The sequence below is a fragment of the Haemorhous mexicanus genome, chromosome 5, assembly GCF_027477595.1.
Source record: "Haemorhous mexicanus isolate bHaeMex1 chromosome 5, bHaeMex1.pri, whole genome shotgun sequence".
Classification (NCBI taxonomy): Eukaryota; Metazoa; Chordata; class Aves; order Passeriformes; family Fringillidae; genus Haemorhous; species Haemorhous mexicanus.
The window spans coordinates 32,426,124-32,441,711 of record NC_082345.1 but is presented as its reverse complement, the minus strand read 5'-3'; the positions used below and the strand labels follow the sequence as shown (position 1 = coordinate 32,441,711).

The following is a 15,588-nucleotide window of genomic DNA, read 5'->3' as shown; positions in this document are numbered from 1 at the left end:
AATCAAGCCTCTTTTTAAAATGAGTGAAACAAATGTATATATAATATTTATTTACAAATAGTTATAACTATATTTATGGTTTTTACAAGTATACACATATACAAATACATATATAAAGTTATACACATAACTATTTTTAAGTACATATTATTGGCATATGTACAAATGAAATACCTAGGAATTCCTATCCATATGCTGATAGCATGGAAGTCACCAAAACACAAGTTGTGTGAAATTTATAGTAAGATCTTTAAAACAAGTCTTATTGAAACAGAATAGTATAGAAAAGATTAGTGTCGTATCTGATGAGATAGGGGGAAAAAAAGGAAACAAGATTCAAAACTGAGAATGAATGAAAAGAACCAGATCTTGACATTCTTACCTGTATTTGTAATGCATGGTTTTTCTCTTGTAGCTGGTTAAGAACTGCAGTTTCTCCTTCACCAGCTTGAATTTTTGCATATAAGTCCTCTCTTTCCTTTTCTAGCAGAGAGATGTTGTCCTTACTTTTTTGAAGCAAAGCCTCAAGATTTTGAATTTTTTGGTCCTTATCTCCAATTTGTCGTAGTACTTGCTCCAGATCATTCTAAACAAGAAGATAATAGGGTTTAATTTTAAGGACCTTAAAAGTTGGGCCTAATGCATAAAATATTGGATAAATTTATCAAACATTTTCCATATATTCTATTCTAGATTTATAAATTAATTTCTTGAAACTAATATAATTCCTGCAAGTCACTTTTAGAAAGAAGTATTTAGCATAATGAAACCCTGGAAGCCACTTTCACAGGATACATAACTACATTACCTGGGCTTCTCGTAGTTTTGCTGTTGTATTTTGCTGAAGTGTCTGCTGCTCCTGGTGCTGCTGCTTTGCCTTTTCTAATTGATGCTGCAATTCTGTGGAATTTGCTGCTTTTTCCTTTAGCTGAAAAAAAACCCCAAAACCAAATACCGAACAAACCAGACTAATAAGTGGAAAAAAAGCACCACTCAGTATGCCAATTGTACTCAATGCTCACTCTAACTATAAAAGATTTTAGTGTAAACATGGATTTTAAAAACTTGTATAAAAACAAAAATCCGTAACACTAGATCAAAATCTATTCAAAGCATTCATTACAATTAATTGGTGAGATTCTATATCACAAGCAGGAACTATAGAAGAATTATCAGACACATGTAATTTAGCTCTCAAATAATCTAAAACATAAGAAATTTTTAGTATGTTTTTTGCAATAGTTGTTAAGATGTAACATGACTGATAATAAAGCTACCTGTAAAACAACATTATTATTACTTTTTTTTGGCAATTTCAGTAGCAACTCTCAAGTCATTATTTTAGTAGCAACTTCAGTTTAGCAGTCTCTCCACTTCTATACTAGTGAAGGCTTTGCAAATTAGCTACAGAAAAGTTTAAAGCTTTGACAACATACCACTCAGATATTTGGCCAATCCCCCTACAGCCAGCAGAAAATCAGCAACATACACAAGATATTCATTAAAACAAATAAAAATTATTAAAACAAGTGTTTTCTCCCCATCCAACCCACACTGATTATTAACTATCAATGACCTGCTGTACCATGTTTATTTTTCTTCATGTAGGGCTTTATCTTAAGAAAATATCTACATACAAAACTACCCATATGGGCCTATGTGCACCTACGTTTTTTTCACAAGACCCTTAGACGAAGCTCTTAAGTGCAAAATGCACTTATGTTTTTTTGTTAAGCACCACAAACACATATACATCTGTAAAGACAAGCAGCGTCTAAGCAGATTTTGATAATTTTACTGTAAGTCCTTGACAGTATTAGTCTAAAGAAATTCCAATGAAAACAAACTTTATAAACTGCAGTATCACCACAAGTGTGTGTACAGACATATCACCAGAACAAACTATAGAATCTGCATAAAAACCCCTACCTGCTCTTCAGCACGAGAAAGTTTTAACTGTAGGTCAGCCACCTGCTGCTCTCTGTCCATCAGTTTCTCACTGGACAGCTGCCTCTGTTCCTTGAGCCGCCCATGCACTTCCCCTAACTGGCGCTCTGTTTCTAGGAGTTTACTGTGCAACTGCAAAAAAGAGTCACCCACTTTTTCAGTCATTCCTTAGCCAACAGTGATACAGACTCATTTCCTGCAATGTTTATCCAAAGTTTTCATAACCCAGACCAAAACAAGTCCATGACCTCCTGAAATCATGTATATACCTCATACACCTCAGAAACACAAATCATGTTAAAAAACAGCATCAATGGCACAGGCAAGAAGAGATATTCAAAAAAGTGGGTTGGAAGGAGCCAGAACATTCTCATTTATCTACAGGAGTCCTTCAAAACAAGTTTCAGAGATTTAACAGAAATAGGGTGGTCCTTCAAAAGCATAAGGACTATCATGTAAAATAATGATGCTTTGAGCCATCTCGGTTTATCCAGTTCACCAGCTGACTCCTTTAAATCCAGTGGCTGAAGCACCCTGCCTTTACCTGCTCCACTCCCTCCCACAACACACTGTTTTGCTAGAATATTAGGAGTGTAATTTTTAGCTTGAGCTCGCTACATCAATGGCATTCATTCTCTGCAGATAAGAGATACATGAACAGTCAGTGTAGGGTACACGGCAACTTTGGCGGCTTATAGTCCAGCACTTTCCAGCAGCAAAGAGTAAGTAGGTGGATGTGCTCTTCCAGCTGGACACAAACCTGCTTCATGATTTTATCAGTCATCAAAAGCAGTACTGCACCATCTTCAAAGTGCAAGGATGGCCTTTTACAATTCACTGTTCTAAAAAGTTCTTTTCATAAAATCAGCTTACTCTATGTGAAACTGCCACTATAGATCCTGTGTTGCCTCCTGCCTACTTCTACACGAACACGTTCAAGGACACAATGACCTGTTAACTCAGTGCAAAACCAGAGAAAGGATCAGACCTTGCAGCACAGCAAGAACTTTCCATAGGTTGTGGGAAAGCTATGAGTGAAGCCTTGCTCCCTGCTATGCATTTATGTTCAAGGCCCTTGAACCATTCACCTTTTAACTCCAGGTCCTTCCTTCAATACCCTTAAACCTTCTTCCTCATGCTTCCCTTAAATCCCTACTAATATCTGTGCAAAAGGCAGCCCAATTTACTGTTCACTGCAAGCAATCACTGTTTGACCAACAGGCTGCCCAGCAGAGCAGAAAAAGGAACAGTGATTGTGGTATCATTACACTTTCCACCAGGTGTTAAGTTGGAGAGAAGCTTCTCTCCTGCTGCCTGTTTCCCAAAGAATTTAACACTGAAGGACTTAACACTGAAGTCCTTTGGGCCATGTGTCAAAATTTAGCTCAAGTTATCAAAAAATGCAAAAAAAAGGGTTTGGAGACAGAAATTTGGGAAATAAATGTATCCATGACCTACCTTCTTAAAAAAATCAAGCTAAATTACCTGCCCACAACCACAAAAATCATGAGTGAAAAGCTGTTTGGCATGTGGCCAAGCTGCTGACTGCTAAGGGTGACTGTAAAGTTAAGTAAGAGGTAGGAGCAGAGGGAGGACAGGGTGAGGAAAGAGACCATAATCTCTCTTCCAGTAACTAAGAACATTTGTCTTTTCTTGCAGGATCACCAAATTATAAATATTTCCTCCTCACTAAAAATACAAACAAGAACTGTAGGAAAAAATATCTATTGAAGAAAGGGTGCAACAAGATGACAATTAACTATTCATTGTTATGCTGATACTGGAAGAAAATGTTTGGAAAGAGGGAAATCAGTAACAATATTTCACACTAGTTACTTTTATTACAGATATTGTTAAGTATTTTTGAAGAACTTTAAGATGACATTTAAGTAAACAGGACCATAAAATCCAGGATTAACCTATGCTACAGAATGCAAAAAAAAAAAAAAAAAATAGAAAATATCTAGATTTTGAAATAAACAATTAAGTAGATTCAAATTTTCTCAACAAAATTTATTAACAGTTTACACTTCTTCAAAACTGAAGGAGTCCATACTCTCTCATCCATACCCTCCTCCTACTGCTGTGCTGGAGCCAACATTATAACTGAAGTTTCTTCCATTAAGATCACTTCTTCCATATCACCCAAATTCTAAAATGTACAAACTTAACCAGACATGCACTCATCAAATGAATTTTGAGAAGATGACAAGGATTCTAAAAAAATGTGATTTGACTAAACAACTATACATATACCTCCATAAACAGAATTCACATTCTAAGTGTAAGCTAATGGACTACATGCATAAAAAGATAATTCCAGTGAAGTACCACGTGAATAAATATGAGGAATTTAGTCTTTTCATTACAATAGTAAATGAACTCTTCTTTGCAGGAAGAGAAAGGAAAATATGTTTATGCTTAGCTTTTCTTTTATTTTCTACCAGGTACAAAGGGTTTTTTTCCTGCACTATTCTTTTACTATACAATTCTAAAACACATCCTGAAGTTCAGTGGCTTGTTAGGTTGTCTCCTTTCCCAATGGTATCACCAGAGAATGTGTCATGCCTCCATTTCCTATCATAGGAATTCATTTAGCAATGCTTTACTCACCATTCTCCTCCTTAATTTTCCTACCTCAAAAATGTGTCTTGAAAATGCCCTCTGAGGCTGAAGACAGACTTCAGCTCAACCTCTTGGCTATGATTCTGTTGCCCAGGCAGTTTCAGCAAATGCAGATAACTAACATAATTTTCTCCTCTCACCCTGACAGAAGACTGATGGGAGAAGGAAAGACATTCTGGGGATGTAAAACACACATAAATGTGGTTCAGCCGAGTCACAGTTCTTCCAAGATAAACTATACACAGGGAGCTTGCAACTTGATATGTTTCAGATTTTACAAAGGGTTGAAAACTCAGAAACACTCATTTTAACATAAATAAGCTTTAGCAAGTTTAAAATGAAGTGTGTCATACTAACAAATAAAGATATAATTTTTTACACCTCAAGTCTGGACATGATTACTGATACACAAATATTTCTCCAGTCTAACACATTACTCTCCAAAAAAAGATAAAGTGAATTCGACCAACCTCAGGTTTCAAAATGCTCAATGTTATATGAAAGTCCTACTTTCTCTAAGTCATTTGACTCAGCAGAATATTAGGTTCTGGTGGGGGGATGTATGCTCTGGATGCTTTCCCAGCTATCAGCAACATAAAGAGAAGTTTTTTGGGGAGAAACACTAAGGAGGCAATATCAAGATTTCACATTACCCTGGCTTTTCACACTAGGTATTCCCTACTACATTCACTACTCACACTTAAATCGAGCATTGTTCAGTTCTAATGTAAAACCAAGACTCGCTTTTCTCAAACTTCCTACAAAGCAGTAAAATACAAGTGCTGGTTATTTACTCTCCTTTAAATAAGAAAATCTAAATGAATGTTCATAAGAAATATGTATATGCAGTTTTTTAAACTTATGAGATGGTTTTAAGGAGCCAAATAGGATGGTCTAGTAGGCTTAAGGAAACTTACCTGACTGAGCTCACTTTGGAGCTGCAGGCCATGCTGCTCTTTTTCCTCCCTCTGCTGCTGGAGCTGTTTACATTCTGCCTTGAGATGCTGGTACTTTGTCTCTACTTCAGACAACTCTTCTTTAAGCTTCAGGCTTGCTTCTGCCTTTTCACCTAGCTCTGTCTGCAATCTCTGTATCGAGGCTTCAGATGCAGCCAGCTTTGCCTGAAGCTGTTGGCAGTCCAGGTCCTTCTGGTGAAAACTTGCCTGCACATTCTTCTTACTCACAGATACTTCATTGTGTTTTTCTTCCAGCTGGGTGTAGTCCTGTTCTTTCTTCAGCAGCTTCTCAGTCAGACTCTGTGAAGAGAGTCACATAGCAATTCAAGTACAACTCTGCTTGCAGCTGTTCAACATATTCAAATTTCTTTCTAAGTGTTGATGCTGAACAGTGAAGAGCTTGTTCAGAAACATTACTAACCTGCATCTTGTATTACATATATTGCTTCTGAACCCCATATAGCACACAGTTTCAACTGGAAATACCGTCTTTCATATTCTCATATAATTTCACTTCCTCTTACTGAGAACTCCACACAAACTCTATTTCCATATCCTGAAAACTAATTTGTTTTCCCTGAATGTTCAAATCAACTTAATTACAACTGCAATTGCTTGGGGAAAAGTTGAGAAGTTTTCCATGGTAGATATCTTCTGGGCTACAGGCCCCTACTGGCCTCTGCAAGGCAAGCCAAGCCCCATAATTACTGTGCTTTAAAAATGACAAAGAGAGAGCTCCAGCTGATCTCAGAAAACTGATCCTATAAACTTATATATACACCTCTGTTCTTCTCAGGATAGCTCCTGAAAATATAAGAAACAGCTTTCTTGCTTGAGGTGGTACTCAATGAGCTTGAAAAACTTCCTATCAATGCACAGAAATATCTTCCCACACTGCAACTGGATTATAAATCAATGTTCATATCAAATGTATTATATTCTATCTATTCTACATACAATGTGTTCTATCATGAATTAATGGCTCCTCCCTGATAGATTTTTCAAGGATGACACACTGCTCAAAGTGGAAGCAATTTCTCTTATTGGAAGCTAGTCTTAGCTCTTCCAATTCTAGGTCCAACTCCTCCAGGGTCAATATTCCTTAGCTAGCATATAATTCTTACACCACAATTCTTACACCAATTCATTACATCTCTTAATGCAGCTTTTTGTAAGGTGATGTCCTTAATTCTTATGGACATCACGTTACAAAAAGCTGCATTAAGAGATGGCTGTAAACTGCTTTAAGTCACTAAAACGGCAAGAGGAAAAGCAGCTCACTGCCACTTCTTTTCCAATTCTTCAAGTGTGTTTGGCATAAGCCTGGCATAGCAGAGGACTCTCTCCTAATATGTGGTTATCTTATGCATCAATCTGTTTCACTCCTCATTGTAAATGAAAGACCAACAGATTCAGAAAAGGGCTCTGTATTGTATAGCAACACTTCTGCCAAAAGCTTGATTTATTGTTGCTGTCTGTGGAAAATTACAGCATGACAACTCTTACTTTTTCACTTCCACACCTGATTTAGTGAGCCAAACAGACTCATCCTGCTAAAGGTAGTTTCATTTACCAAATTTTAATTGCACCTTCTTATATTTTTTGCAAATGCCTTAATATTAGATTACATTAAATACACTCTGTTTGGTCCCTGCCCTTTCCTTTTTCCAAGGCTGACAAGGTTCCTAGTAAATGCATGTATGTTATGTCCAGTTCATACCCAGTGGTACATGCAACATAAAGCAGTACACATCTCTGCCCTTGTTTCCTGTCCCCCTTTATTTCCATTTTTACCCCCACAACACATGACTTCTAAATACAAATACAAAATGCAGCAAGCTCAAAGAGCTCTCAAAGAATATAAGTTGAAAAGTTTCTGGAATAATTTCCATTTTCTACCATTCATGATGCCAGTAAATGGCCTGCAAAATATGAAAAAAGTATAATCTAAAAGCTAAGAAACTAGAAAACCAACAAAGAGAACTCAGAATTATCTTTCAAATTATGATTTTTAGGCAAATATATTATTTCCAGGGGTACTACTTTTAATGTGTGAGATGACAATTCTGCTTAATGATAGGTAAGCATAAGCTACATCTATTTAAAATCTGCAATCATAGCAACCTAAAGAATTTCAGTTGTAGGGTATGATGGTCATTAAAATATGGTGTTTGCTTGCACATCATAGTAATCCAATTGTTAAACAAAATTTCAAAGGAATTCTCAACTTCTGCAAGAAGTTAGTCTTCAGTGTTTCCAAAGGCATTGTGTGATGTGTTTCCATTTTAATGTGAGCTGACAAACATAGGAAATAATAGCATTCTCACCTGATTCTTCTGTTCTAGCTCTTTGACTGAACTTTGAAGTTTTTGCAGCTCCTGAACATACACAGCTACCTCTTGAGGTCCTTTGGCAAGTTCAGCTCTTAATTGGTTAATGGTAGCCTGAAAAGACAAATAGAAGAATCCACATTTAAAACAAAGCTTTCCATGCATAATCCAACAAAAGCAAGATGTCTGCTAGTAAAATAAAAAAACATTTTCTATGCAAATAAAATGCCTAGGGAAAAAAATCACCAGTAAACTAAGCTCAGAGCACCATCGGAAGTATCACTGAGTGAAATTTCCCAGCTGAGATTCACTATGTCCTATTCTGGAAGACAAAAATCTGACTGAATCCAATAGCAAATGCCAGGTTGAACCCAAAATTGATGAAAATCATAACAGATTACCCATTGATAATTATCACAGTTCTAGCCAAAGGTGAAACCTTCCCAAGTCATTGCAGTTACACGGCCAAAATCTTGGCTGCCCTAGGAAGGGAAATGTGCTGGAAAAGGCTCTAGAAGCAAGAGATGCCTCTGGCATTTGATGCAAACTTGGGCTGTGACTTTTGGACACATCAACCCTGCAGTCAGCATAATCAGAGGAACAATACCAACCCACTAAACAGGATCAGTACAGAACAGAATATATCAATGACTGCACAGCATTTGAATACACTCATGGAAGAAAACAAGAAAAGCACTTTAGGGCATAGCTACCCTAAAACATGTTGTGTATTAATGCACTCATTTCAAATGTACTATATAGTAGTGACCTTTTATAAAGAAGTTTTCTTTCCTATTGTTCTCATAAGCAGAGATTTCAGCACAAATGCATAAATACCGAATTCAAAAGTGAACTAAAGCAGAACAGAAGTAATAGACAATGACCATCCAATTTACAACCTTCCTACTGAAAAAGGAACACCAAAGAGAACATAAGAACAGAGTATATGACTGCATATAGTTAACTGACTTTCTGTAACCCTGTGCTTCACAATACCGTCTCATAACAGAGCTGTTAGCTAAAACACATCCTAGGATCAGTCTTTTTTGGCCAAATATTCCAGGATGTTATCAGAAAAGAGTATGGCTATTTCATACTGAGAGTATATAATGCAGAAAATGTGCAGGTAGCTTACAAAGGACGCCACTGCAGCCTTTCCAACTAGAATCATAATTTAAATGCATGAAGATCCATTTCTTGTTCAGAATTCAGTAAGACAATCTCACATTTCTTTCTTAACAGGGAAATATATCCTGGGTAAATATTCAGTCCTGATATTTTCTTGCTGATGTGTCTGTATGAATAATGAACCATTAAAAAACCAGGAATGCATCTGTTTAATAACATCTTGAAATTGTCTTAATATGACAGAAATTTGCTATGAAAATTAAATGCTTTTGAAAAAAATTTACCTCAAATTTAAGTGTCTCTATTAGAAAGCAGAAGGATAAAATGGATGGATGAAAGATGGAAAGAAGCAGCTGCAAAAGCTGCACACTTCCTCAATTTTGTTTTATAAATATTTCAGTGTTTCTAATGCCTTGCTTAGTAGGAGGGGAAAAAAAACCCCAAACAAAAAAACCACTAGTCCCGGCTTTATTAAATTTACCCTCAGTTTAGGCTACTAATTTTGTTTACTTCTTTGGGCACTCAAGTTAACAATCAAGCCTAGCTGCTTCATTTATTGAAGATTTATAAGATACTGAAACAAATCCCAATAAGCAGAGCTTCACAGCAATGCTTAGCTCCAAAGTAGTGCAGCTGTTTTTATGACACATTCGCTATGCAGGAGCAACTACAGTGAAAAACGAAAGATGAAAGGAACTGCTCAGTATGAATATTCATGTGAAAGATGTAGATGCCATTTTCAGGTACAGCTCTGAAAAAAGGTACAAACACCCAACAGATTTAGGTGACAATTGTAGACCACACTGTTCTTCACTTCCCTCTCCTGCAGTATTTGAAGATGCTCATATAGGGTTAATATGATTTTTGTTATTTTCACCCATACTGAGCATTTACCTTATTTTAAAGATATTCACTTTGAAAACCAATATTAATATGTGTATCCTCAGCCAGCCTGTAAACCAAGCCAAGGATGGTGTAAAAACTACTTTAAACTTTCAGTCCTTGATGCAGTCTTAAAGAACAAAGCTGAGATGAAACATGGCCAAACATTTATGTCAAGCACTGCAGCCAATGTGCCCATTAAGAACTTCCAGTTCTTATTTTCTTATGAGTAACACTTAGGAAAATTGTGTTTTAGTCAGAAGCTGTTTGAGACAGTTCGAGGAGTAAAGTTCTCCTAAAGATCCAAATCTGAGATGCTGCATCCCTTTTCTTCTGCTTGTATGGAAGTGGAAGTCGTAACTGATAGAAGAGCAGAAGAACCAAAACTTTTGAAGAAGTGAGAAGATTTAATTAAATGCTTTTTCATTATGATTAGTAATCATAATGAAATAATTAATCATAATGAAAACTGCTTTTCATTATGATTAGTTATTATTTTCCATTTTCATATGATAATCACAGCAAAGCTAGAACACACATCTTTATGTATGATTTTTATTATTATTATTATTATTATGCATGATTATTATACCTCAGAGTTAGCCTGCTCTGCCTGCAAGTGCTTGCACTCATCTTTCAGCTTTTCAGATTCTCTTTCACGTTCCAGGGTCATTTTATCCATCAGTGTTTGAACTTGGACCAGCTCCTTTTTCAGGACAGCCACATCTTCCACACCAGGCCTTTGCAGCTGAAAAGTTGTGAGCAGTGAGCAACATCACAATGGCAGATATGCTTCCAGTGTCAATGTCATTTCTAAAAATCTATCAAATCATCCATTTATAGACAAGGCGACATATACAGTATTACAGCTAGGCTTAATTTAAAAAAAAAAAAAGGAACTCCAAAACCACAGAGAAGTGCTTATAATTCCCAAAGAAAACAGGACTTAAGGGCTGTTTAGTTTTTGTCTGCTAAATTTTGAACTTGCTGATTGATTTCAACCTACTCTGACAAAAGGAAAATTGTCTCAAACTTTTAATTTTTGTAACTTTTACGAAGGGAGATGTCTAGATACAGGATATTGCCCCTGTCATCAAGACTTATTTCAGAAAATCACCACAGACAAAACAAAAGGGCATCTGAAGGCAGTGTCTTGAAGATACTATCAGATATGGCTCATACCAAACCCACAGGCAAAATCTGTGGGTAATTGCATCTCAAGCACCATAACCTCCCTCAGCACGAAACAGCATGGAGAGAAAGGAGAGGGCTGGCAACTAGGAGCACTAAAGAAAGCAGAGAAAAGGAAAAGAATAAATGATAAGCAAAGGGCAAGACAAGAAGCAACTGAGCAGGGAGGAATGGATAGGTCCAGCATTTGGGCAAGGCCAATAGGCCCTTGAGGGCAGTCAGCTACAGGGAAGAAGGGAGATAAACAAGTCCTACTTTCCTCCAGAGTCTAAGTAGTAGCTGAGTGTGAGAAACTAGGAAATTCCTTGCATTACTGCTTTAGAAGTGGCCCAACTTGCTGAGTCACTGGGATTGCTCCCTGGAGCCATGGCTGAATATAAAAGTCATCAGGAGCCCAAATCCTGGAATACACACACATTGGTATTATCAGCCAAGCACAAGAGGGACAAGATTAACATAGGCATGATGATGACAGCTGCCAGATTTTCAGCCACCATGTTACAAAACACCTCTCTGAGCACTTCTTAAAAATCCAGCTGCCCAAGGACAGTCAGAGCATAACACCTCATGGAAAAAGTGACCTAAAGATAGCTGTGGACGTCAGCAATGGCATGCTCCGAGTTCAGGTCTGTGCAGCATATCTATATGTGTAATATATTGCAGAAATGCTGAATGGTAGAGCATGAAATGAGAAGACTATAACATAATGCAGGGTGAATTTTAATATATGTCAGAAACAACATATAATTTCTCACTGGAAAAACACTAAAAATGCAGGTCAAAACCAATGGTACTCTGACTTTTTTCAGCCCACAAGCAGACATCTTCAAGTTCAACAAGAGTTTGACTACATTAAAACCGTGTTTGCAAGCATTTAAATAACCCCCCCCCCTTGTCTTGAAAACAACAAAAACATTAATGTGATGTGAATACCAGCTCTGTCTTTAAGTCTTCTACTGTGCTTCTCTCTTTCTGCAGTTCTTGTCTCAGGTTCGTCACTTTCTGTTCTGCACCTTCCCGAAGGCTGATTTCTTCATCATACTTTGATTTAAGATCTAATAAGAAAGAAGTTGAATAAAAGATCCCTTTCACAAATTGCACAAGTAAAGAAGAGAATCAGATCTCTTGCTAATACACTTACCCACAATTTCAGTGGCCAGTTGTGCTGCTTTTTGCTCAAATAAGTCTTTCATTTGCTTAATGTTAAAATTTTCTACTTGGATCTCTTCTAGTTGCCGTTCTAATGATTCTATTTCCATAAAAAGAACAGTATTATTTTCTAGAAAAATTAGGACAATACAGTTCCTCATGCCCATAACTAACCATGAGAGGTGAATATGTAATCCAAAATCCCTTAACATCCAATCATCTTAGCAAAGTGAATAACTTTACTGATGTTAAATACCTGCAAGCAGGATGTCACTGTCACTAGCTGATTACTCTGCAGGATTAAGTACATATTGGTTTTCACTGGTCACAAACAGCCCTGCAGATTACTGCAGCATGATGTTGAACTCCAAGCCCTGAACTGTAATTAATCAATATCAGCCAGACAGTTTATGTACAAATAGGGACAATTTTATTCTATGAGAGCCTCATGGAGAAAAACAGACCAAAAATTATGGGTCTTCAAAACAAAAAAAAATTCACTGTTTTCTTTGTTAGTGATGAGCACAGAAAAACACTACATAAAACCATCACTGAAAAATGCTATACTTTATTTAATACAGTGCTATAGTATATATCTGACTGCTTGAATATAATAAATGATTCAAAAAGTGTTCAAGATGCCTCATGAGAACTGCTTTCAGATCCAGAAGTCCTTTTTTGCTTCTAAAAATTTCAAACCCTGAGCCCCTGGAACACTTCCCCAGACTCTTGCTTAACATAAATGGCTCTTAATAGATTTTACAATTAACTTTTTTTGCCAGTAATTTTAACATTCCAGCTTTCTAGCTCCTTTATTTATCTAAAGTGCTACTTTACCTAAAAGCTAAACCAAACTAAATTCCAAAGCAGTGCAGAAATTAATATAATAAAATGTTAGCCACCTGTAGATGTAGCTGTTGTCAATCCATCAGATTTAGATTCCTTAAGAAAACAGAATAAATGCACCATTAGACAGTAGGAATAAAAACTTCTACTTCCAAAGTTCATCCATTTTTTTGAAGACTTCTGTGCTCAAATACTGCACAGCAGTATAAAAATACCTGAATTCAAACAGTTGTATTTGGAAGACCGGAAAAGGCCAAGATGACTTTTCATTTCATATATCACTACACTATTAAGGTTTCCTCTCATAAGGCTCCATTAAGAATAACCTCCCCCTCCCTTTCCTCAATATAGAAGTCTGTCCTAAAAACAGAGGTTACAGACATCAAGAAGTACATCCTGAGAGGGAGCTTTGAGAGAAAGCAATTTCTGAGGTTTGTAACTATCCCACATCTAAGCAGCTCATAGTAATAAAAAAGCACAAGTTTCCTTTAGGGCACAACACACCACAATTTGCCTTGCATTATTTTTTGAGCTCAGCTGGATACCTATGAAACACCACTGCTGTTTTCCAAAAGTTCTTACAAGACTCCATAGCCTTTTCTCATAAAAGATGAAACACCTCATTCAATTTACTTTCTTTAATAAACTGAGTTCTGAATAAGCTCAACAGAAGGAGAAGTCTGAACTGAACTTGTAGTGAGTAGTATGGAAGAATCGTTATCTATTCTTTGTTCTTTATATTTACATATATACAGTTTCATTGTGTAGAGATAACTAGCTTTGCTTGCAAGAACACGTCAATATTTAAATTACAGAACTAACTAAATCAGGCCACGTGCCTTACAAAAAAGGTTTTAATCTTCAATGTCAATGCTGACGATAAACCTGCTTCAAGTATTTTAAAGCAATTACTTGCTGCCGCTGCCCCTGCAATTTCTCTAATTCTTTCTTCAGCTCTTCTGAATACCATCTCTCCTCCTGAGGGGGAAAATGATAACCAAAAAAATAAAAGAAGATAGGGAGAGAGACTATAAATTTGGTTGCTTAAGACAGTGGAACATTTCAATTTGAAACAAAGAACCAAGTGCAAGTAAAATACATTTCCAACCTTCAGCGAAGCTTGCAAGTCTTGGACTTCTTGTCGGAGCAGTGAGACTTCATCTCTGAATAAATATATCCACAGAGTGGAGAAAATGAATACACAGTGGTTGTATTTTGTCAATTACATACAAGCTGTAAGGTGTGTTAAGTAATTAGAATGATAGCCATGTACTACATAAATATAACTTACATAATTATAAATATTTATTTTTAGGATTTTTTTTAAACTTGGAACAAACAAGATTAATATCACTTTGCACATCTCTGAAAAATGCCAAACATATTAAATGGATAAGTAAAGAAATAGATAAGAAAAAAAGTCTCATGAAAACAGAATGTAAATCTAAATCAGTGCATCAGCTCAACCACATGAGTTCAGTGACAAAGCTATGCATTGGAACATTTAACTGGTTTGCATGCCTTCGTACAAAAAGGACAGGTTTCTTCTCCTTCACTTCCCATATCATGTAAAGGAACACTGCTAAGCAACAGCATGCTACCTTACTCCTGAAATATGCAGTTACATAATTTTCATCCACACAGCAATTTGGTATGCCCCACAGACATGTTCACTTAATGGTCTGAATATTTAAAGTCTTAGAATTTTAAATTCTCAAATTTCATGCTCAAGTCCCAGCCACACAAGAACACACAATCCAAGGCTATAACTGTAAGTAATTGATTCACACAGAACCCTTCAAAAATCACAAGTCTCCTTACAGAGTTGCACAACTACACAGACAAGAATAATGTTGCATTACTGAGATACAGACACTCCAAATCAAGAACATAAGGGTCACTAAAATAATGTAAAAATACTCTTTCTTATTGTTTGTATGGTGGCAACACTAAGGATTACACAGAATATATATGTCAGGTACCAGTGCCAACAAATCCTCTCAGTTTTATACCATACAATTTTATTGCTGCTGGTGTGCATTATCCCCTCTCCACAGATGTTCTTTTAAATTATCTCATACTTAGAAGAAAATAAACCACCAAAGCAAGTTATTCCTCAGCTAAACTGGTGAGGAATAAATTCAGTCTACATTAGCATATTAACATCAGGTCAGGGTCATCAAGTAGCAAGTGAAACACGCATTGAACCAGTGGAGCAAGAACTCCAAGGTGGACCAATTTTAATGACAAAACAAACATGGAATATTGGGAGATTTACTTTTTTCAGAGGAAAATTTTGTTATGTACACATTATTCTGCCTGTGTGATACATTTACTGGAGGTTTGCAAATACAACTTTACTGAGGCAGGTGTAGCTGCATTCCAAAACCTGTACATGGGTTGTGGGTGGAGAAGAGGGAGCCACTTTCTCATCAGTACAAGTAAGTAAATGAGCTAAGACTCAGATCTAAGATTATAAATAAATAAGCAGGTCGAACAGTCAGCTGTATTGAAGTTGGACTGAACATATACCA

General features: G+C 36.5%; 1 protein-coding gene across 4 annotated transcripts in view; it reads right to left on the bottom strand.

Moving 5' to 3' along the window:
• The window catches only part of EEA1 (early endosome antigen 1), a 66,950-nt gene that overhangs the window by 27,436 nt on the left and 23,926 nt on the right, over positions 1-15,588 (bottom strand). For 2 of the 4 annotated variants that reach the window (XM_059846804.1, XM_059846806.1), the window contains 11 exons: positions 14,163-14,217; positions 13,967-14,032; positions 13,111-13,150; positions 12,201-12,308; positions 11,993-12,114; positions 10,461-10,616; positions 7,856-7,972; positions 5,490-5,828; positions 1,930-2,079; positions 809-928; positions 383-586 (listed from right to left, as the gene is read on the bottom strand). In XM_059846804.1, coding sequence (XP_059702787.1) covers positions 383-586; positions 809-928; positions 1,930-2,079; positions 5,490-5,828; positions 7,856-7,972; positions 10,461-10,616; positions 11,993-12,114; positions 12,201-12,308; positions 13,111-13,150; positions 13,967-14,032; positions 14,163-14,217 — 1,477 coding nt within the window. Of the gene's footprint in view, positions 1-382; positions 587-808; positions 929-1,929; positions 2,080-5,489; positions 5,829-7,855; positions 7,973-10,460; positions 10,617-11,992; positions 12,115-12,200; positions 12,309-13,110; positions 13,151-13,893; positions 14,033-14,162; positions 14,218-15,588 lie in introns of those variants that run through there. The other 2 variants (XM_059846805.1, XM_059846807.1) reach the window with 2 other exon arrangements.